General features: G+C 45.6%; 1 protein-coding gene across 1 annotated transcript in view; it reads right to left on the bottom strand.

Annotated features, from left to right (window-relative positions):
- Positions 1-1,003: 1,003 nt before the first annotated feature.
- The window catches only part of LOC123514198 (nascent polypeptide-associated complex subunit alpha, muscle-specific form-like), a 23,056-nt gene continuing 41 nt past the window's right edge, over positions 1,004-24,018 (bottom strand). Inside the window, exons 1-2 of the mRNA XM_045271852.1 lie at positions 23,884-24,018; positions 1,004-8,222 (exon numbers count right to left, since the gene is read on the bottom strand). The exon at positions 23,884-24,018 is cut by the window's right edge and continues 41 nt beyond it. Of these exons, the coding sequence (XP_045127787.1) occupies positions 1,646-8,222; positions 23,884-23,891 (6,585 nt within the window). The 5' untranslated portion in view covers positions 23,892-24,018 and the 3' untranslated portion in view covers positions 1,004-1,645. The remainder of the gene's footprint in view (positions 8,223-23,883) is intronic.

Below are 24,018 nucleotides of genomic sequence, written 5' to 3'. Positions count from 1 at the left end.
GATGTGAATGCAAGGAGTTACAGGTGGTCTGAGTCCCGCAGCAAAGTGTGTCAGATGTATGACTCGGGAGAGGACGAGACGGTGGAGCATGTGATGCTGGAGTGTGTGAAGTATGCCAGAGACAGGTATGAGATGATGCAAGTGGTGTTAACTGAGTTAGGGCATAAAAGGAACGAAAGAGTGGAGAAGACGAGGAGGGGTGGATGGTGGTGCTGCTGGGACTGAGTAGAGAAACGAATGAAAGGATGATTGAAGCGGTGAAGGAGTTTCTGGAGAGAATGTGGCGTGCCAGATGTACGGACGATTAGAGCAAAGAACCCTGTTCTTTTTTCTTTTCTTTTTTTTCTCTGTGTGCCTTTCTTTTGTCGTCTACAGGAGCTGCCGATCCAAAGGCCTGGCTCAGGAGCGATCCCGAGTCGCCTGTATTATCAAGATTAAGATCAGGCTTGCAGTATTGTCCGCCATGGAAGTGTGTGAGCACAAAGGCTCGATCGGGTTATATGAGAAGTTGAAGTTGGCGGCGAAGACTCGAGGAGGCGACCAGTGCCTCTGGTCGCTTGCCTCGCCTAGCTTGCGTTGCCATGGAGTGGAAAGAGGCACAGCTAGTCGCGTTGAAAACAAGTCCCCCAGGGTTAACAATGAACACCCATCCAGACACACACACACACACACACACACACACTTATCATGTTAAGTAGGAGCTTCGATCTGGTGTTACCGAAACTAGTTGTATACACATTTACATAGTAACATAGGCTGCCAAACTTCTCACTTCCTTGAAAGCATTTTGTGCAACTCTGTACTTTTATCATCCATAATGAAGGGCTGCTGTGTCACCCTCGTCAAGGCAGCATTATTCGCATTCACACAATCTGTGAAACTCTTCACCTTCCTGAAGACATTGTGTGTCTCTATAATATCATCATGTAGCTATATGAGGTAGGAACCTTCATCCATTGTTATAAAGATATATACATATAGTGAATTCAACATAACGAACGTATATAAAACAACTCTTTATTTAGTGGTTATAATACACAACTTATATAATACATATTGACTGAACGGTGACCCCGACTGGCGGCTCCAGAACTGCCTCATAAGAGCAGCAGACCAGCTGACGCTCTCCGAGGCTGGGAAAATAAATTACATATCTACAGAAACAACCCTGTCCCGCCCTGAGGAGTGGCTGCGCGGGCCCACCATAGCCACCATGTTCATGCTCCCCACATTGGATAATGAATCAAACAAAACAGTACTCCCATATTCATAACAAGGAACATCTCAAGTCATTATATTTACCAAATTTTGCTGCCATGTTAAATTTCAGTTGTTATATGAATGATGATTTGGATACTTCTTAAAATTCAGGATTTAGTGAGACGCCAAATAGCCTGTGGCGGGAATGAACAGCTGTGATCTAACTTTAGTGTGTGTGTGTGTGTGTGTGTGTGTGTGTGTGTGTGTGTGTGTGTGTGTGTGTGTGGCCCGCAGCAGTTGCCTTAACCTATAGTGGCTACCGGTTTTTAGTGAGAATGAATAAGATGAAACGAACGCTGAGAAAATAAATCTGATTGATGTGTTTGGTTCAGGCAGGACAGGGAGCCTTAGAAAGCCTGAGGATGGAGGTGAAGTGATGAGCTGTTTATGGACGCAAGAGACGCCCCACTCCCACTGCCCTGACGCAGGGATGTCCAGGGAAGCAAACCACAGGGTCAGAGGATTGGACCTCCGCCACTGTGGATTTGCCTACGATCTTGAGAGCGTTGGAGTCCTTCTTAACTTTGACGGAAGACGCCCCTGAGGATAGTTTCTTCTTTCTGGCTCCCAGTAGACGAGCATGGAGAGGCCTGATGGGCACGAGTCGTCGCCTGGAAGTGGAGGTGGCGGGTGTGGTGGTGGTGGGAGCGGTGGTGGTGGTAGTGGTGGTGAAGGGGAAAGGTAGGAAGGTAATGAGAGGCGTCGCGGGTCTCGGGGTGGAGGAGGGGGCGTATGGCTGCTGCTCTTCAACCTTTCCTTCAATGTTGGAGGCGTCAGTCACGGGGTGAGTCTCGCCAGTCACCGCTGACTCACTGGTTGTCTCTGGAACTGTGTCTTCGAAGGTCACCATAGGAACCTCCTCGGTCATCTGTGGCACCTCCTCGGTCACTTCAAACACTTCCTCGGTCACCTGGGGCACTTCAGTTACCTGAGGTACCTCTTCAGTCACCTGAAGAGACTCTTCAGTCACTGAGGGCACCTCCTCAGTTACCTGAGACACATCTAATATGTCATGTACATTGAAAACATTTTCGGAATCACTAATGGCCGTTTGAGAAGTCTCGGTGACAGTCTGTGTGCTCACTGGGCTTTTCAAGGCCGTTACTTTAGAGTCAGCAAAAGAAGCCTCACTTAACTCCACAACAATCTCAGCCGCTGGAGTAGTTGTTAGCGCGTCCTCTGGATTATACTCGTAGTCTGTGACAGGAACAGCGAAGACAACTTCAGCTTTACTGCCACCGAACTTCTGGTCCTCATTCTGCTCAGCGTGGTCGTCGTAGAGGTCGTCATATTCATAGGTGTAGTAATCTTCTGACTCACCTGGGGAAAGAGTAGTGAATTGATCGTTAGGGTACAGAGTTCCCATTTCAGGGAGTTCAGTACTCAATTCGTACTTGTAGTAAGAAGTGTCACCTTCTTCCCGTCCTAAAGCTCCCCCGTCCCCATTGTTGGTACTATTGGTACTGACAACAGCCACAGTCATTGTATTATTTAGGTCACTACTAGGAGTGTCAGTATTGTCCTTGGGGGAAAAGACTTCTCTATGGTCCTCCTTGATACGTGTCCGTGTACTTCCGTCGTCAAGATTTTCTGTAGAGGGGATTGAAAAATTTGGTTGTCTCAGTCGGTTCTGTGGTGGTACTGGTGAGAGTGTGAGAGCTGCCCTCGTGGGGTTTATGTGAGTCAAATGGGATAAGGGTAACTCTAAAAGACGATGAGGTGGGAGGAGCGTCTCGGGTTTGTCCTTAAGGTCGTCCTCAGATACATACTGTGGTGGGTGCTGAAGTTCCAGTTGGGGCGTGGCAGCATCATCAAAGGTCTCTGCTTGAGGCTCAGGCTCAGGTGCAGGCACGATTTCAGTTTCATCCACAACGGGAGCATCATCAACATATTCTGCATCCAGTACTCCACCTTCACTGGGACTTCCATAAACACCAGGCTTCTCATCAATGTTTGTGGTGTGTTCTGAAGTATCGAGCTGAACAATGTCTGTCCCTATCCCAGAATCTTGAGTTGCCTCACTGGCATACCTAGAGCCAGCTCTCGATGCAGCATCCAACAACTCTGCGATGTTCTTGGTGGCAGCATCACTTGCGTCCTCTGCCAGCTGTTTCAAAGCGTCGTGGGGACTGAGAGGCCGCTGCACATTATTCTCGGGCGGTCTGCTGAATTCTACCACCGTAGACTCGGCGCCATTAAATCCATTGTTCTCAAGAATATCCAAAGGATCGTCTTCTACCTGCTTCTTTTCTGTCTTGCGAGGAACATCTGTTCCTCTGAAACGCCCACGCCCACGATTGCGTCGTCGTTCCTTCAGCCACTCGGGAAGCTCTCGTCCTCTCAGACCTGTTGGTCCACGACTTCTAGTTTTGGTTTCACTGGGAATTTTTGTAGGAGTGACAGTACCAGGTGTGACCTCTTCGACCACATCAGATGTGATTGCAGGCTCTCTGGTTCTGAAACGGTTACTTGTAAGTGGGCGTCGGGTTCGAGGCTTAAGTCTTCTTCCAAAGACACCTGTAGGAGATGCTGTCACTCCTGGAGAGGAGGTCTCACTGTCGTTACCTTCTTTCCGTGTTCTCAGTGGATTGAGTGTGCGAGCAACAGAGAAGGGTGGGAAGAGAGTAACGGTCTCAGTCTTTTTCTCACCTCCGTCCTTTTTAAACGTAGTGTCAGTTTCCTTTTTCACTGCTCCCTCGTCCTCCTTTTCCGGTGTAGCTACAGGACGCTGTTTGCGCCGCAGGAACGGACGTCTGTTAGCGATGTTGAAATTGAACCTTGGCTTAAAGGTGGTGACCCTGGGTGTGGTAGTAGTAGTGGTGGAGGCAGCAGGTAGCGCGCTAGACACAGTAGAAAGGATCCCTTCGGTGGTTACCTCTGGCTGGAAGGAAGGTGTTTGTTCCTCTATTCCTGTAGAGGTTAGCGTTGGTGGTTGGAATGGCGCAAAGTCTTGATTAACAGGCAACTGTGGCTCTGAAGTTGAAGGCTTTTGAGGCTTCCTAAATGAAGGAATCCGAGTACGAGGCCGCTGTCTGATTTTCTTTTCGCTCTCAGGTTGATGGGAAAATGGTTGCTTACTAACACCGAAGGGTGCAAAAGTAGGAAGGTTAAGTGGACGAGGAGGGAAGGACACTGGCTGGGGCCTTGGAGTGGATCTCAGGAGAGGTGGTGGAAACCCTGAGAAGGAGACAGGTTGAGGCCTCAGGGTGGAAGACACGACGGGCCTCTCAGAAAGTGAAGGAGAGTCTGAGAAGTCAACTGTGGAGACGAGTTGAGGCCTGAGAGTGGTGCTAACTGATCCAGGTGTGAAAGGAGAGGCAGAGCCTGGCGGTGCTTGAGGTACTGCTCCAGGAATAGAAATAACTGGCACCTGAGTTACAGGTGCAGGAGCCACAGTGCTTGATGGAGGTCTAGATGTGGTGCTTGGCGAAGACTGTGGAATCAAGGGAGACTCAGAAATTGTTTGTTCATTCTGGGGACTGAATGAATTAGGAGGTAAACGTGGTCGTGGAGTAAACTGTGTGGTGCTGCTTGGTCTTGGGGTGATTCTAGGAGATGATGTTGCCCTATGGGTTGTGGACAGGGAAGTCAACCTTGGGCTTTGAGTAGGCTGGAATATGGAACTTGGTCTTTGGGCGGGTAAGGAAATGAACCTTGGACTTGTGGGAGGTTGGAAGGTAGAACTCTGACTCTGACTGGGTGTGAAACTTTGCTGTGATGTGGGCCGGAGTGTGGTGCTGAACCTTGGAGTGAATTGGGAAGTGAACCTTGGACTTGTAGGAGGCTGGAAGGTAGAGCTCTGACCGACGGTGGAATGGGGAGTAAGATTCGGGCTTGGAGTAGATGGAGATGTAAAGGTGGGCCTTGGGGTAGTCTGGAGTGTTGAGGGACGTCTGGCCTGTGATGTTGGGCTTGACCCACGACTCAGGGATGGCGTAGAAGATGGGGAAGGAGAAGTAGATGTTAATTGGGGCTGACGAGGTTGTCCAAAGTGTGCTACAGGTGGACCAGGCTGTGGAATAGGCTGGCCAGGCTGTGAGAACGGCTGGATGGGCGTTGGAGTAGGTTGGATGGGTTGAGAAGGTCGACCAGGAGAGACAGACTGGCTAGGTTGTGAAGGAACATCAGGCTGTACTGGCTGTGATAATGGCTTGCTGGGTGGGGGAAACTGGTTAGACTGTCCAGGTTGTGGGAATAGTTGGCCATGTGGGAATGGTTGGCTAGGCTGTGGGAATGGTTGGCCAGGCTGTAGAAATGGCTGTCCAGGTTGTGGGAAAGGTTGGCCACGCTGCGGGAATGGTTGGCCAGACTGTGGGAATGGTTGGCCAGATGGTGGTGGAGGCCGTCTGCCAGACTGTGGGAATGGTCTGCCAAGTTGCTGGAATGACTGGCCAGCTGGTGGTGGAGGTTGTCTGCCCTGTGGTAATGGTTGGGCAGGCTGTTGAGATGGCAAGGAAGGAATAGCAGGTTGTATAGGCTGTGAGTTAGGTTGGGTAGGTTGCCCTGACTGTTGTTCTGACTGCAGCTGACCAGGCTGTGGAGGAGGAGATTGGTTAGGCTGCCCAGAAGGCTGTCCAGGCTGTTGAAATGGCTGATCAGGCTGTGGGATGGATGGATTTGGTTGTGAGGATTGTTGGCCAGGCCTTGGAGAAGGTTGCTGGTCAGGTCGTGGTGGAGGTTTTTGGACAGGTCTTGGAGGAGGTTGCTGGCCAGGTTGTGGTGGGGTTTGTTGGCCAGGTAGTGGTGGAGGGTGTTGTGGGAGTTGCTGACTAGGTGGTGGAGGAGGTTGCTGGCCAGGTGGTGGAGGAATTTGTTGGCCAGGTCGTGGTGGGGGTTGCTGGCCAGGTGGTGGAGGCGGTTGTTGGCCAGGTCGTGGTGGGCGTTGCTGGTCAGGTGGTGGAGGAGGTTGTTGGCCAGGTCGTGGTGGGCGTTGCTGGCCAGATGGTGGAGGAGGTTGTTGGCCAGGTCGTGGTGGGGGTTGCTGTGGGAATTGCTGGCCAGGTGGTGGAGGAGATTGCTGGCCAGGTCGTGGAGGAGTTTGTTGACCAGGTCGTCGTGGGGGTTGTTGTGGGAATTGCTGGCCAGGTGGTGGAGGAGGTTGCTGGCCAGGTCGTGGAGGAGTTTGTTGACCAGGTCGTCGTGGGGATTGCTGTAGGAGTTGCTGGCTAGGTGGTGAAGGAGGTTGCTGGCCAGGTTGTGGAGGAGTTTGTTGGTCAGGTCGTGGTTGGGGTTGCTGTTGGAGTTGCTGGCCAGGTGGTGGAGGAAGTTGCTGGCCAGGTTGTGGTAGGAAAGGCTGTTGGCCAAGTTGTGCAGGCTGTGGAAAGGCTGGCCTGGGCTGTGATGGATCCTGACTGAACGGAGGGAGCTGTGGGGCAGGCCTCGGTGGCTGTCCGAAGCGTGGTGGGAAATGTTGACCACTCTGTGAGATTGGCCTTTGTTGTAAGGGTTTCTGGGATTGTCCTGGCTGCCCAGGCTGAGGAACAATCTGGTTGACCTGTGGGGTGGGTTCTTTAGGAATGGGAGGGCTTTCTGTCAGTGGGAAGGGTTGGCTTTGGGGTGGGGAAGGTTGGTCTGGCTGTTGTTGACCCAGATTGATAGTCAAGGAAGGTCTTGCAGGACGAGGAGGGCTTCCAGGTCGTGGAGAAGACTGGTCTGGTGGAGGGAAGGACTGTGTTGGCTGAAGGCGTTGCACTTGTGGAAACTGGGGTTGTCCCGGGAAGGACTGTTTCGTTTGGCTGAACAGGGGCACAGCCTGGTTGGGCGAAGGCTGACTGAACTGTAAGAAATCTGGAGCCTGGTTAGGGGGCGGAGGCTGTCGAGTATGACTATGTGATGGGAATGGCCGCTGTTCAGGACCAGGGAAACCAGAAGCAATTGAAAACTTGGGGTCATCACGTGGTATGGTCTGGATTGGTGGGCCCTGATTCTTGCTGGTTCGGGGCTGTCTATTAATGCCGAGGGTGTCAAGGACGTGTGAGAATCCAGGAGATGTTTCTTGTGGTATATCGTTGGGAACCACCACAGGGATGTCACGTGACAGGTGACTTACACCCTCAGGTAGGTCAAATTTGATAAAGCCTGGAGGTGGGGAAGTATTGTCTGAGGTGAGGAAAGTTTGTGGCAGAGCTCCATCCTTATCAGGGACAGTGGGAGCGCTAGAATCCCCCTGAGGAACTAGCGGAATTTTTATGTAACCTGGAGGGGGCGGCACATTAGATGGGGCGATGAATACACGGGGAAGCCGACCATCATTTGGTTGTTTTTCTTCTGGAGTCGTTAAAGCAGCTTCCAAAAGCTTTAGCTTTTCTTTGGCATCCTTTTCCTGACCGGGAGTTGTGAGAATGGATACAGGTAAGACATTGGACACGCCGCCCCCAATCAAGCGTCCCGAGTGATCTCTCTTTTGTTTATCAGAGAACACCACATTGTGCACCAGGTTTTGCGGAGATGACTGCGCTACTCCAACGAAGTTACCTCGCTGCTGGCGGGTTGTCGAGCCGGAAATGATGCGGGCAGCATTAGCAGATGCAAGTTGCTGAATGGAACCTTCAGGAAGATAGATCAGCTGCACACCAGCGGCAGAGGAAGCAGGTTGTGGTTTGTTACGCTCTAATATTTTGGGTTTTATGGGAACGATAGATGCCTTGTGGATAGTACGAGTAGTAGGGGGATGGAAGGAAGACCTCTGTTCTTTGGCATCACCGGTTCGGAGTGACGTCCTGTGCCTAGCTGTCAACACTTGTGAACCGTGAGTGACAGACTCTCCTTCGCCGATCAGTGAAGCTGGAATAAATGATCCAATAGATTTCTGAGGAGTTCGGGCCACAACCTTGGCCTTGAGTGTCCTCTCAGGGGAGCAAGTCGGGCAGTTAGTGAGGATGGGCGTCCACTCGCTGGTGTCCCACACCAAGTCAGCGGCCTGGATCCGGCATCCCATCGCCGTGATCGCCACCATCAGTAACCTGTAAGACAACAACACCTTAGACAACCTGCGGCGCCACATTACACACTCTACAATATCATGATTAACACTCCCAAACAAGCAAACCCACAAAAACTAACTAACGTAACATTTCCTACGTAGCAATGAGATCTCTGAAACTTTCTCTCCTCCTCACACTCCAACTACCACTTCTACCATCAGCCGCCAATAAAAAAGACGTGACTGTCTTCATTGGGAACGGTGTGAAGGGAGATGAGATAGAGAGAAGTAGCCCGGCCTAGCGGCTGCCCGAGGGAGGAGGAAGAGGTCCGTCTGCCTGTATGTGTATCTACTTGTCTGTCTGCCTATTTACCTACCTGTCTATCTCTCTGTTTGTCTGTTTGTCTGTCTGTCTGCCTATCAGTGCACGGACGAATAGAAATATGTATTTATCTACTCATTCGTCTGTCTGTCTGTCTGTCTATCAATATTTGTCTATATAAGTGGAACCAGACTAACTTGGTACTTTGGGCGTTGGCTGCACCTGTCCCACATTAGCCTGCCTACTATAATAAAAAAAAACTGTGAGAGCACGACCGAGTTTAAAAAGGCCCTTAAAACTTTTCTTTTTCGATCAGCCTACGACTGATTTTTATGTCCTGTTTTTAATGCAGGTTGATTTTTAGTAAATCTTACACATTGATTTTAGTCTTATAGTGGTTTTATAATTTTAATTTTCCTTTATCTGTTCTTTAATTCTAATAGTTCGTAGTTTTCCCTCTAGGTTTTATTTTTTCGATTTACCTTAGTTTATCAACTATCTTATTTTTAAATTGATTTTTATTTCTTTCTACAATAATATGCGCTTTGGGAATTACATTTCATGTTTTTGGAAAGCGCAATATAAGTACTACACATGCATACATACATACACATTACTGTCACGTTGATACTTGACACGCACATGATAAAATCTCTCTCTCTCTCTCTCTCTCTCTCTCTCTCTCTCTCTCTCTCACACACACACACACACACACACACACTTTCATTTTTTGCCTTAATAATAGTTATAATATTTCATACGCGACTGCATGGCCTATTGAAGGGTTCCACTATAACTGCTTGTGTCCGTCTGTCTGTTAGGAGAGCGTATAAACAGGCAGAGGTGTGTCTGTCTACATGTCTGTCTATCTCAATCTATCTAGTTACTTGTGTCTGTCTGTTTCTATGTCTGTCTATCAATCTGCTTTGTCTTTCCTACGATTTTCAAACATTAAAGATCAAAAGATTAATTAAACTCTTTTTCTTTTCATGTTATTTTCCTTTTCCTTGTTGATCTTCTGTCTCTCTATCCCTTTCTTTTCTCCCTTCTTTAATTGTGTATTCTTTCCCTCATCTTCCTCTCCTACGCTCCCTTCCTCCTTACGTAGCTATGAGAGAGAAACTGAATGATTAAAAGTACTAACCCGGAGCATCATTAGTAATCCCTGATGGCAGCTGTCAGCCTCCCACGCCCATGTAACGTGGCGGGAAAACAGTCAAGGAGTTTCCCAATCCTTAGCAATCACCGCGTAATTGCAGAAGCGTACACGGGCGTTACGAAATATTTTCCTTAGCCTCACGCGCGCGCGCATACACACACACACACACACACACACACACACACACACACACACACACACACACACACACACACACACACACACACACACACACACACCCCAAATACTTATAACACAAAAAAAATATATTGTCAAGACGGGATCAGGAAACGAAAGATACAATCCGTAGCACACACACCACACCACACCACTCCACACCTTGCCGTTCAGATCTACAGCAGCAGAAGAAACGATCACAGAAGCTGTCATATTGAGCAGCCTGTGGTTTTTGCGTCACTATACGGTGGTAATAACGAGCCAGATGTGGATTACGATAACTAATGCTGGCGAAAGGATGGAGCTGGGTGGAGGTGGACGGACGGGGACAGGGGAAGGGGTGGGACGAGATGGAGTAAAGGACGGCTAGGGGTGGGTGGCCAGTAGGTGAGCCTGCGTCCCACCCCTTGCCCTCAACTCACCACGCAGTAGCATCGGACGTTGCTCTTATTAATCTACTTTCTCTCAAAAAATCTTAAAGGCCACCCGAACTTGTATAAGAAATATTGTGTGGATAATTCTGCATGTCAGTGAAGGTAAGAGATGGGAAAGTGAAATGTGTGTGTGTGTGTGTGTGTGTGTGTGTGTGTGTGTGTGTGTGTGTGTGTGTGTGTGTGTGTGTGTGTGTAATTCACCACGGTCATCTGCTGGTCACCCAGCCAGTCTTCCCCATTACGGAGCAAGCTCAGAGCTCATAGACCGATCTTCGGGTAGGACTGAGACCACAACACACACTCCACACACCGGGACAGCGACGCCACAACCCTTCGAGTTACATCCCGTACCTATTTACTGCTAGGTGAACAGGGGCTACACATTAAGAGGCTTGCCCATTTGCCTCGCCGCTTCCCGGGACTGTGTGTGTGTGTGTGTGTGTGTGTGTGTGTGTGTGTGTGTGTGTGTGTGTGTGTGTGTGTGTGTGTGTGTAAACTCAATATATAAGATACATAATTGTTTACTGTGGATTCTCTGTTTATGACTACACACACACACATACACACACACACACACACACACACACACACACACACACACACACACACACACACACACACACACACACACACACACACACACACACACACACACACACACACACACACACACAGCCACGCCTCTCACTCTCACTATCTCAACATTACTTTGACAAAATAACTAGGAAGAAAATGTGGTGAATAAACCTCTCTCTCTCTCTCTCTCTCTCTCTCTCTCTCTCTCTCTCTCTCTCTCTCTCTCTCAGTAGGTGACATTTATCTAAAGCATAAGAGTTTCTCACGATATTTTCGCTCCGGAAGTCTAGTATTAGTTTTATTATCATATTCACAAAAAGCCAAATGAACGATAACTTCCTTTTAAAACCCCTATGACTATTATGCTATACTTGATCAGAATTCGACTGAATATTCAATATGAACTATACTGTATATGTTAGCAATAATTAGAAAATATCTCTATTTATGGGGCCGCCGTGGTACAGTGGAACCATGCGTGCATGCTTTGGGATTCTAGAGGTCTCCAAGCGCACGGGTTCGAATCCTGTCCACGGTCTGAGTGTAGGTTGGGCTTCCTCACTCGGGGCAACGGTTTCCTAGCGGGTGGGCTTTAAGATAGGAGGTACCCTAAAAAGTATCCCCTTTAGCCCATAAATTCCCGTGAAAAGCCAACATGGTATATAAAAAAAAAATTAAAATAAAACAAAACACTCAAAATAAAAGACGATATGATTACTAACATATATATCGAGTGATTTATACTTTCCAAAACATTTTTTTCGAGTAACACAGAAACAACACTGGTAATACTTGGAAAAGAGAAAGAGGGTATACAAAAACAAAGTCTATCGTGTAACTCCGGGAAAATATGAAAATGAAATAGTTAAATCTAAACAAGCATTAGTAATATTAGAATAGCAGGCGGAAAGTACTGAATAAAAACCAATCATCTTGTAACTCAGTGGAAATATTACTAAAAAACAACATGAAGCATTTTATACCTCACAAAACACTTCTTTTCCAAGTAACACAAACAGACACATAAAAAAAAAAAAAAAGAAATCATAACATTTGACGAAAAAAGACGAACAGTACGAAACAATCCATCATCTCGTAACTCAAAGTGTATGGAATTCTTCAAAGCTCAACAGGCCATCATTTTCCCCCCAGTAATAGTGGCCGGCTGTTGCCACACACGCTCGGCAGCACCAGGCCGTCCCCAAGGCAGCCGATTCCAACCTCAGTGAGTGGCTGATATCGAAACTCGCAGGCCACACGTGAAGGGAGGAACCGACGAGCCGCATGTGACAGTGCTGCGCCTCCTCCCTTCCTCCTCCCCGCGGGCCTATGAAGTAATGGTGCTGAAGAGAGAGAGAGAGAGAGAGAGAGAGAGAGAGAGAGAGAGAGAGAGAGAGAGAGAGAGAGAGAGAGAGAGAGAGAGAGAGAGAGAGAGAGTATAATTGAGATGACAAAAGAAAAACACAGAAAGCATAAACAAAAAAGTAAATTCAAGCAAGAGAGAGAGAGGGAGAAAATATCAGTGTTTTTAAGTTGCCATTTTCCCATTTCCGGCTTTCGCTTTTTACGAGAGTACACACTTTCCATTATCCTAAATTTTCCTTTCCCAAGAACTCAGTTTTTCATGGCTTCAATTTTTCTTTCACAATAACTGTCTTTTTTTTCTCTCTCTCTCGTTTTCCGATTTTCCCTTTCACATAATTGCACTTTTCCCTGCCCTAAATTTCCTTTCGCCAAGAGTACGCTTTCCTTGCCTTGTTTTCCTTGTACTAAGAGACATTTCACCCTTGTCCAAAACGCCTTTCTAATAATTATACCAGCACTGTTTTTCCTGCTTTTAAAATCACTTTACACCAATACAACATTTCCCATATCCTATGTTACTTTCGCTTAGAATACATTCCTTAATCTCGTTTTTCTTCTGAGTCGCACATTTTCTCTTGCTCCAGGGTCCCTTTCACTGACAATCCGAGGAGCCACGCGGTAAAAAACATCCAGCAAAGCACTTAAGTAACATGACTCAAAGAAAACGGTAAGACACGCCCTGTTCACTAGCTTATCTAACACGCGAAAACGAGTCTCACCTTACCCTGTACGAGAGGAGCAAAAAGAAAGCGATGGCAAGACACCTTTACCTTTTAAGACTCCACTACAGCGTTTCTCTTGGTCCCATCTTCGTCCTTATTGAGTCCGTGGCAAGTGTGTCCTTGTGTGATCTTTTATCCAAGCACTTGGGTACATCTCGATGCTACTTGACCGAGTAACCATGAAAGGGGAACCAGGACTGATTTACTGCGTGTTGTGTGATCGTCTTGCAAGGCTCGGAGGTATCGTATAAGGTTAATGGAGAGAACGGCTGCCTTATTGAGTTCGTAAAGGAAAAAATGATTGCCTTGCGCGTTTCGTTCTGAATCCTCACAAGAAGAAATCGCACGCTCCCGACATTAAAAAGTCCGGTTAAGAGTTTAGAACTTATTTCATGACATTTTTATATCCTGAGTACACTTTCTAGAGATACACCTCATGAAGTGTACCAACACTAAAAATATTAGACATTAAGTAAATCTTTTCTCTCTCACTCACAATCTGCAAGGAACAATCATGCATTCGTACAAGATACTGAATAAATGTTGCAGTCTTCTTCACAAGGTTCTTTAGAGAATGTTCAATAAAACGAATCATTCTCGTAATTCTTCAATGAGTCGAAATTTAAGAAAAGATTCGAGGACAAAAGCAATCAAAATTACCGAGTCACAAACTCTATACTTCAGTGAAGGGCAAGAAAAAGCTACGAGCACGATGCGTAACGCCCCCACACAAGGTAAAATAATTTTATTAAAAAATGAGAGGAATGTGTAAATATAGAGTAAGTTGAGACACAGAGTAAACAGTTGTTTGTGGTAAAGAAGGCAAGGAGAATATAGTCGAAAATCAGAGAACAAAGTAAACAAAGATTCAATAGAAAGCTACTGATATCTGGCAAAAGAAAGGTAAGGATGAGAATGTATTTGGAAATTCGAGAAACAAATAAGTATCCAGTAAATCAGAGACTAAACAAAAGCTACTCATCTCCACCGTAAACTTGCATCACACACGACACTCGACACACGACCTCCTCCTGGGTACGTTCCTGTGCACCAAAAACACGCGTCCTTGAGGAAGCTTTCAGACGCTTATCTCACACAATGATTCTTGCACTGCGCTCCCGTGACGCGTTCACCCCCGACCCGCACCCCGCCCACCTCTGCCCTTCTTGGGAGTGGGAACGCCTTCCCCGCGAGGTCATGCCGGTAGAAGCGGCGCCGTGGGTGTTGCGGGGAAAGTCATGGAATGCGAGCGGAGAGGAATGTGAATGAGTTTTAGTTAGAAATTTGAGTGATCAGTGGCCTTTATAAATAATAATAATCGAAAGAAAGCCTTCATCTGAGGTTTTATACACAAATCTGAATTACTAACAAAGACCTTTACAGCAAAATAAGTCCGTAAACCTTGTCGTGCTTGCTAATGCGTGAAGCTATGACATGCAGGCAGAGATAAGTTAAGAGCACCTAGTCGTTCCACTTGGCCGCAGTTACTCTAAGCTTGAAGATGAATAGAACATCACAGTGGCACATCATTATCATCACCAGCTTGTACAACATCAATGTAACACAAAGACCTACCCATGAAAACACACCAACTTAGCCATCACAGTATATCATCACCACCACCACTATCATCATTACCACTACCATTACCAGCCTCTACATCTCTTTTACACAGCAGAAGCCCTCCCAAATCCCATTAACACACACATCATCCACCCATCCACCCATACACACACACACACACACACACACACACACACACACACACACACACACACACACTACACACTTCATCACGAGGCAAGGAACATACGAACACAAGAAAACAAGGGAAGCTGCAATAAACCATCAGTCCTACACACGAAGCGGTCCCTGTACTCAAACCTTTGCGATGCATGGGGAGCTACAAAGGTAAGATAATTAACGTCACAATTAAGCCGCATGATCATTAGTCCAGTAAGTGAAACCGTGGCGAGTATATAAGTAGTGAGTTTCTCCACCACCACCACCACTATCACCACTATACCAAAATCACCTTCACTACCTGGCTGTCGGATCACAGAGATGACTGCAATGATGACAGAATGAAGGGAGCTCCACCGGTGAATGAAGGGCAAGAGAAAACTGTTTGAGTGAATGATACTACTCCTAATCGAGTCGTGAGTGAGTCTGATGCACCCGTGGAGTAATGAGAGGAACTTGTCATCCAGTAAGGTCAAAGAGAAGATTGTTGTGCTGCTTAATTGATCAATCTTGGCGTAATGGAAGGAGTCACTTAGAGTCAAATATTCTTACACTTACTTTCGGTCTCAATTAAAGTCAATCCGTCAATTATGTTCGTGTCGCTTCTTGCGTTTAAGTTTATTTATTTTTTTTTTTTTTTTTTTTTTTTTTTTTTTTAGTTTTTCTTAGAGAGGGAATGAGTGGATGATGAGGATATGAACTGCTTCTTTCTATTATTTCTTTTCTTTTTCCTTCTCTTTCCTTTTTTTTTTTTCTTTCTTTCTCACTTTTAGTACTTCCTATTTTTCCCCCGCTTTCTTTTACCGATCTCCACCCCCTTACGGTTCTTTTCTTATCTTATACTATTCCTGCTCCTATTTTCTTTCCTTCTATTTCTACCCAGTTTATAGCTTTCTCAACTTTTTCTTTCTTTACGGTGTTATTTTCCTGTCGCTCCTACCCATTCCTTGTCGTTTTACTCGCTTTTCCTTCCTCACGTCACTGTCTTAACCTTTTCCTCACTGTCAAGTCGCTCACTGCACCACGACCTATAACAACACACCATCTACCAGACACCTGCGGCTACTTCCTGCTTCTCATTCTCTTTTCTTTCCATTCATCACTTCCCTTTCTTCTTATTCCTATCTAAACAGACAGAAGTGAACAGGACATGAGCAGACAGAAACGAGACTTTAGCACATGACCTACTTCCAGCCAAGGGGACAGGAGGTGACTCGACACGAAAGTAGTGACAGGAGTGAAGTATACGTATTTTCCTGTCTTTTCTCCCGCGCCTCCTTCCTTCCTCACGTGTTCCCACCTGCCAACCTGCCGTCCCCGATACACAATGCACACCTTTCCTCACCTCCCACGTGAAAAATAGCAAGCAAAATGGAAAAAAAAAAGAAAGAAAAAACGTGCCTGGCTTCATACATTGCTAGATTATGCGAGTTGTTTGCTGCATTTTATAGATACACAGGAAGGAAAGGTGTAATTCGCCAAAACGCCGGCAAAGGGTCAGCAGGTGGTGGTGGTGGTGGTGGTGGTGGTAGTGTGTGCCTGAAAACCCCTTCCTTCTTGTGAGAATAAAAGTGTGTGGGAGGATATGTTGTGCATCGCCCAAGGGAAGGAAGGAAGGAAGGAAGGAAGGAAGGAAGGAAGGAAGGAAGGAAGGAAGGAAAGAATCAAGGAAGGAAGGAAGGAAGGAAAGAAGAAAGGAAGTGCGTGATTATTCCTGTCTAGATTATACTGTATTTACCCGTGCAGACAATGGGTGTGTGTGTGTGTGTGTGTGTGTGTGTGTGTGTGTGTGTGTGTGTGTGTGTGTGTGTGTGTGTGTGTGTGTGTGTGTGTGTGTGTGTGTGCATGGCCGCTGGTAACAAGACTCGTGTTTTTCATCATAACCTTAAACATTGCAGTGACTAACATTCATATTTCTCTCTTTTCCTTTCCTTTCCTTTCTTTCTTTCTTCCTTTATTGCTTGCTCACTATTTTCTTCCTTTCCATCCACTTTTCTCTCTTTCCCTCTTTCTCAAAATGATCCATCCATCCATCCATTCATTCATTTCGCCTCGTTAAAACAGCAATGCTTGGAATAATTCTCCATTTGCTTAAGTGCTTATTTAGATACATGTTTTGACAATAACCAAACATAAGGTCATATTTGTAAGAAGTATTTTCGGGAAGAGGGATGTCCTAATTTCTACATCATTATTAAAATTATCATACAGTTTATGTTGAATGTTATGTTCTATTGTAATTGCTGAACTATCTGCTAATTCTTGTTTAAAGTTTATTTTGTATGATTTGCATTAAGGAATCTTCATTGTTTCTCGTCTCTATACATGTTTTAATGTGTTCTCTATATTGATGTCACTCAAAGCATATTTTTATATTCTTTCTGCGAGTATAGTGATCTTCTAATTAATAACACTTCATGCAACAATTAATTGGTATAAATGTCCCTTGTCTTATTCTATTTGGTAGAATGCTCATGTTGAAAGATAGTGAACCTTTCTTTGTACATTTACTTGGTAAATTTCCTTTCTTTTCCTGGTTTCTACTTTACTTCTTGCTCATTATATTCTTCCCTTTTTTTTTACTTTCATTTAGTTCACTAACTTTGTTCTTCCTTTCCCTCTCCATCCTTGTACCCTCCCTTAGAATATTTTTCCCATCTTTCGTTCCTTTTTTCCTCCAAAGCTTCATTAATCCACCTCACACTCCACACACACACACACACACACACACACACACACACACACACACACACACACACACACCACAACCAAGACCAAAGGGGACAAAGAATACAGGGTCCTGGAGCGTCTAAAGGGGTCAGGGAGAAAGACACCTTACCCTCCATACAATATTTTTTTCACTCCTTTCCCTCCCCACCCTTCGTCCGTCCCTCCCTCGCTCTCCCACTCACTTTCTCTTCCTGGCGCCTCGTTACTTCACTCAAGCGTGTCTATCTGCATTCCAAGAGACCAGGCGTCCCTTAATACAGACACTTTTGGCCTGGAGGCAGACACAGAGACTGCCTCGGGACTTTTATTGAGTGTAATGTAAGATTTTTTTCCGCCTGGTGTGGTGCGCAGGAAGAGAATGATAAAGATGGCATGTTGATGTTGCTTGTTGTTGTTGTTGTTGTTGTTGTTGTGGTGGTGGTGGTGGTGGTGGTGGCTGCGGTTGTGGTGGTGGATGTGATGTAGGAGAGAGAGGATGAGGAGATAAAGAACGGGTGAACAAGAAGAATAAAGAGAACAAGAACACGATATGTGAGAGAGAGAGAGAGAGAGAGAGAGAGAGAGAGAGAGAGAGAGAGAGAGAGAGAGAGAGAGAGAGAGAGAGAGAGAGTTTGATCGACCATCCAACAACCAGAACTGAATTGAAAAGATGAGCCGAAATTACCAACACAAACACCGAGTCATAAGGCGCTGCTAGAGAAACCCCTCGCAATCCAAGCATGCATCTCCTCCTCACACACCACCGCACACCATCACCCTCAGCAGTGTACTATGAAACGAAACACCGACCGCTACACACTGCAAATGGATAACCAAACACACACCACCCTAAACACACCCACACGGAGCCTACACATCCAGAATGGCCTGGTATACTGTGTTGGGTGGAGGGAAAGGAGAGGAGGAAGGGGGAGGGGAAGGCGGGCTGGACAGGACTAAGGAAGAGAGAAAGTGTGTGTGTGTGTGTGTGTGTGTGTGTGTGTGTGTGTGTGTGTGTGTGTGTGTGCTCTCCTCGCCAACTAACCCACCCATCCACTCGCCCACCCACCCAGATGTGTTTCTTTTGTGTGTATCCGCTCGCAGTCTGGTTAAGTTGATAAGCACAGCCACGTAAAGAAGCGAGACATACAAGAGATAGAGTGCGTCCGGTTTGAGCTGAGTGAGTGAGTGAGTAGATAAGAATATAGGAACATATGAGCGTCAGGGAGATTGCAGTGAGCGAGATGGATTAGTAAGCATAAAGAAAAGTTGTTATTTTCTAATTTCTGTTAGGACTTAATTTTCTGTGATACTACTTCTATAACTGTTGCAAGAACTTATATTATCACAAATGTATGACAAATAACAACTATACTTATTATTTTTCTTTCTTCTGCTACTTTTAATGCTACTACTGTTGCTACCAGTATTACTATAACTACTAATATTACTACCGTACATACCAGCAATACCACTGCTACAAAAACAACACAAACAAACAAATACGAACAAACAACACATTTCCTAATATCCCCTTTCGCAATGACCAAAAACAAGGAATACATACGTTCACTCAGTCAGTCAGGAACTCACTCACTCGTCCTTCTCAGCCAACCACCGTTACGAGCCGGCCACTTAACAGGAAGCCCAAAGCAACGCCAACACTTTCACTACACATTCGTTTTTTCTCCTCTAGGTCACATACTATTGTCTTATCAGCGAGAAGAATGTACCCGCTAAGAGCAAGGGAGGAGCCGTTGACTTGTGGGTTAGTTAGCACGTGTCCTCGCCCTCTTGTCTTCTTGCCACTTCCCGCTCTCGTTGCCCCGCCCAGGAAAGGAAGGAAAGTGGACACCGACGCCTGAAGATGGTCCAGTTTTTGCCGGGACCACTTTCGTTGCTGGTCTGCAGATGAAAGTGACTTCGCCGGGCTGGACTGGACTCATGATGGAGGTTTCTATTCCGCTTGTTCCAGGAGAAATTGGTGATGTGACGCGACTTAACAAGATGGACGCGCACTGGGTGACCGCAGCGAGGGGTCCGAGTGGGAAAGTATCTTGTAATGTTTTGGAGTCTGATCTTCATGACTAGAGGAGGTCGATAAGGTTTTCAAAGACGTTTTCATGATTTAAGGGATAGTTTGGTGAGTATTCTGCATCGTCAATAGAGGGAAACATCCATGAGGACTCAACTTACTACAGGCCCATATTCAGAAACGCCTTGCTCTCTCATCAAGACTAGCTATTTTCAAACCCCCACAGAGATGATAAGCTTGGTTTTTAAAAGTGTTTCTCCTGTTATTAATGGAGAAATCATGTTAATCTATCACTAAAACTAAATACAAAAAAGCCTTTCAAAAACTCTTATCACTCCAACTAGAGCCTTAAAGTACAGGGGGTGCATGCAGCAAGGAAGTGTTTCAGAATATGGTCTTTAGAATTATGAAATCACATTTGAGAAACCCAGTGATATCCACTACAGCATGTTAACATTTAAAAGTTAGGAGGAAGAAATGCTTAAGAATACTGTCTATAATGCCGTATACGGAGAAAGTATAAGAGTTACCAAGAGAGTTACAAGAAGAGTTGAGAGAGGCAATGGAGACGCTCAGTTTACCGCCACATTGCTGACAATCTCCCCCGCTCTTCCTCCATCCTCCTCCTCCTCCTCCTCCTCCTCCACCAGGCCGCCTAAACACGTGCATTTCCTGGTTGTCCGCTGTCACCGAGATGGAAAGTGATGATTGCACGACATGTTTTAATGGCGTCAGGAGACCGCAAATCTGACCGCACTTGTTATTTTAGTTTTCTTTCATATTTCAACCTTTCTGAGACATTTTATCTTGAGGACGTGGAGATTTTTGGATCATTAGCGTTGTTAGTGGTCGATGATAAACTGATTATTAGCGTTTATACAAGGACGCCTCGTGAAGACTTCTTGTACCTTTCTTTACGTTCTTATTTGTATTTCCCGCATTTTCTGGAGGTTGTGAGGCTCAAAGTTAACAGATTCGAAAGTTAAGTTCTTTTGGGTCTCGTTAACTGCCTAATTTAGTTTTAGTTACATATTTTTTTACTTGGAGAAACTCAAAGTCCCTCAAGAGTGAAAGTACGCGAGAGAAAGATCTCATCTCCACGCCGCTTTCTTTTCCGCAATACGTTGGTTTATTGTCATGTTTCAGGAGGGACACTGATATCCCGGAAGTTTCTTTTCCTTTCTTTTTATGTCGGTCAAGGGACAAAAAAAGGGAGAGAATGGAGAAGAAGAAGAAGAAGAAGAAGAAGAAGAAGAAGAAGAAAAGAGTAAGTTTGATGCTCCTGAAAAAGGAAGCTTAATTCGGGAAGAAAGAAAAAATAGAGACCAGTTTAGGTCAGGATCATTTGGAATGCTGATAATACAATACCTATTACTTCATTTCAGTCACCAAAGACAACTAAACTGACCAAATTACAAAAACTCGAGGATAATCTGAACCGCAGCACAGTATCTTATTAAGCTTGTAAAGGTAGTGTATCCAAAATAAACTAGCTCTTACTCTGTTTCTAAATACCCGCCCGCCTACGACATAAACTGATTTAGAAGAGGAGGATCACAGCAAGAGTCGAAATGAGATACTGATAGGTTTGTGAATGCTGTGGTTGGTCTCTTTATTCATTTATCTGTCTGTCTATCAGTTTTTCATTCTTTCTTTCCGTGTCACTCGCCAACCAACTCTGATTTTTTCCTTCCTCTTACGAAATAGTGTCTCAAAAGAGGAATGTCAAGAAACGAGCCATAGTGAGACGCTGGAACAGAACGTGCTCTCTCCGCCTGTCTGTCTGTCTCTTCTCTTCATATTGCTCGCCACTTCACTTTCCTCTTGTTTATGTATGCCTTACCTCTTCGAAATGAGACAATCATACGTCTAGAAATGTAAAGCCTCGATCTCTCTGTCTGTGTCTGTCTGTCTGTCTCTGCCTATCTATCGTTCACCACCCGGTATTCTGCAGCCGTTGGCCACCTGTACGCCACCTTGGTGCTGATTGGCCTAAGTAGCAAGCCATAAAGTTACGTGCTGCGCGAAACTACGGCGTTGTCTGAGTGTGAGCGAAGGAAAGTGAAAATTTTAACGTTTACTTATTTCTTCTTCTTTCTTTTTAGTCTCGGTTGCTTTGAAATACGATGAAGTTACGGAGGAACTAAAGTGAGGATGGTCAAAGGGGGAGGCTGCTGCTTCTCTGGCTGACTTGCCTGTATATGCGCTTTCCCTGTCTGTCTGTATGAGTGTATGTATGTTTTTATGTGATTATGTATGTGTTCGTCTGTCCGTCTGTCTGTCTGTCTGTCTGTCTGTCTATTTTGCATGTATGTACGTACGTATCTATGTATGTATTGGCTTCTCTCTCTCTCTCTCTCTCTCTCTCTCTCTCTCTCTCTCTCTCTCTCTCTCTCTCTCTCTCTCTCTCTCTCAAGGAGAAAATATACGAAACATTAAAAGAGAAAATAAGAAACGAAAAAACTGGAAAAGTACCAAAAAAAAAAAATGAGAATAAAATGAACCTAAGAGAAACGAAGCTAAAAAGAGAAAACAGACAAGAATAGAGAACAAGAAACCATGAATAAAGAAGAAGCAGCTTGGCAAGTCAGGCTGACCTTTAGAAAACATCGCTGCAAGACACATTATGAAGAAGGAAAGGAAAATAAAGAAAAAAAAAGAACAAAAAAAAAGTCCATGTGAAAGTGTGTGTATGTGTGCGCGTGTGTGCGTGCGTGTGTATACAATTTAAACCTCTAGAAAACCTTTGAAGACACATGAAAAAGAATAAACAAATAAATAAACAAATAAATAAACAATGAAAAAAAAAATCATGAAAATTCCTTCGTTGAAAGTGCCTACGAGGTGTGAGTGCATGTGTGCGTGCGTGCGTGTGTCTATAACAACATAAACATAGCTCACACCCTCCCGGCAACACACCTAAATGATTATTGTTGACTCAAAACTTTCTTCCACGCGCAGTGAGGCTGAGAGTTGCTGCCGCGATGCCTCAGGGACCTAAACTCTTGATTTTTTATGGATACTTCACGCTGCTTTTCCTCCTCCTCCACCTCCTCATGTTCCTCCTCCTCCTCCTCCTCCTCCTCCTCCTCCTCCTCCTCCTCCTCCTCCTCCTCCTCCTCCTCCTCCTCCTCCTCCTCCTTCTCCTCCTCCTCCTTCTTCCCTTCCCTTACTCCTGCTTTTGTTCCTCCTACTCCTGTTTCTTTTTCTCCTCCTGCTTTTTTTCCTTCTCCTTCTGCTTCTGTTCCTCCTCCACATCTTCCTCCTCCTCCTCCTCCTTGTTTGTTTTCTTATGAGTGAGCAGCATCATTGTAGCTACGTGTGTCTAAAACTAGCACGTGCTTGTCTGGTTCTTCTCTGTTTCCTCTTCCTCCTTGCTTGTTTTCTTATGAGTGAGCAGCATCATTGTAGCTACTTGTGTCTGAAAGTCGCACGTGCTTGCTTGCCTGGTCTCTTCTTCCTCCTCCTTCTCTCCCATCTCCAGCTCTTCCCCTTCTTCTTCCGCCTCCTCCTCCTCTTCCCTAGTTTTCTCGTGAGTGAGCAGCATCACTATAGCTTCGTGTGTCTGAGACTCGCACGTGCTTGCCGAACTTTTTTTTTAAGATCTAATCTTCAGTGTTGTCGAAAAGTATGGATTTTCCTTCCTTCCTATTCTTTTCTTTTATGTGCTCTAAGATAAAAAAAAAAAAAAAAGTGGAAGGGGAGGTTTCTCTAAGTTTGCTGGTTCTAAGTGATTTTATAGTGATAATGCTGCAGCTGATGATGATGATTATGTATTTAAACTTCTGCAGTGTGTATTTCAGATTGAAATCCGGCTCAAAGAATGGAGCCAAGACAGGACATCACGCTTTGTCTCGTGGTAGTGATAAGATTGCTTAGGACAACATTCCCAGCGTCCTTTTCTTTTGCGATTAGGAATAGGCAGATTAATAGGTGAGTGATAACGAATAGCTTGAAATACAATCGTCGCTACATGGTCATTAATTAACTCGCAAATGTCACAAAAGGATGATTCAAGTGACACTTTCAAGATTTACTAGGTAATCAGAAATTATAGACTCGTCCTTTGGCTCACTACTCGTGACTTCAATGCTTGGGGGTTATTGGTGAGCATTGACATCACCAATTTATAGATTCACTCAGCACGATAGCTAATTATTATTTTTTGGGTGGATGCGATTATCCCCACTAAGCGTCATGATGCAGTAAAAGTTGCTTCCCATGACCAGCCTGTCCCCACGCGTTGGTTCATGCAGGATCTGTCATTCCGCCGAACGCTGTGCGGGGTGTGGTGTCTGATGATGGCTCGCGTGCCGCACGAACGCACTCCTTAGTCATTAAGTACGAGTAATGCATGATATTATGAAACTCACGCTGGTGTTATGTTCACAGAATATTAACAAGAGTATGCTATTTGGAGTCAGGTAGGTGTGTACGTGTCGCCAACACTCATACTCACAGCTTCATTGTCGTATTGAAATCACTCGCAGACTAGCACATGTTATTCTCCCGTGACTGCCTAAGCTGCGGCGTGGCCTTCCCCTGGTGGCTGCAGAGCGCGAGGGAAACACTCCTACCCGCGCCGAGTCAGGCC

This window comes from Portunus trituberculatus, chromosome 37 (assembly GCF_017591435.1).
Source record: "Portunus trituberculatus isolate SZX2019 chromosome 37, ASM1759143v1, whole genome shotgun sequence".
NCBI classification, from domain to species: Eukaryota; Metazoa; Arthropoda; class Malacostraca; order Decapoda; family Portunidae; genus Portunus; species Portunus trituberculatus.
This window is presented reverse-complemented; position numbering and strand designations above follow the sequence as displayed.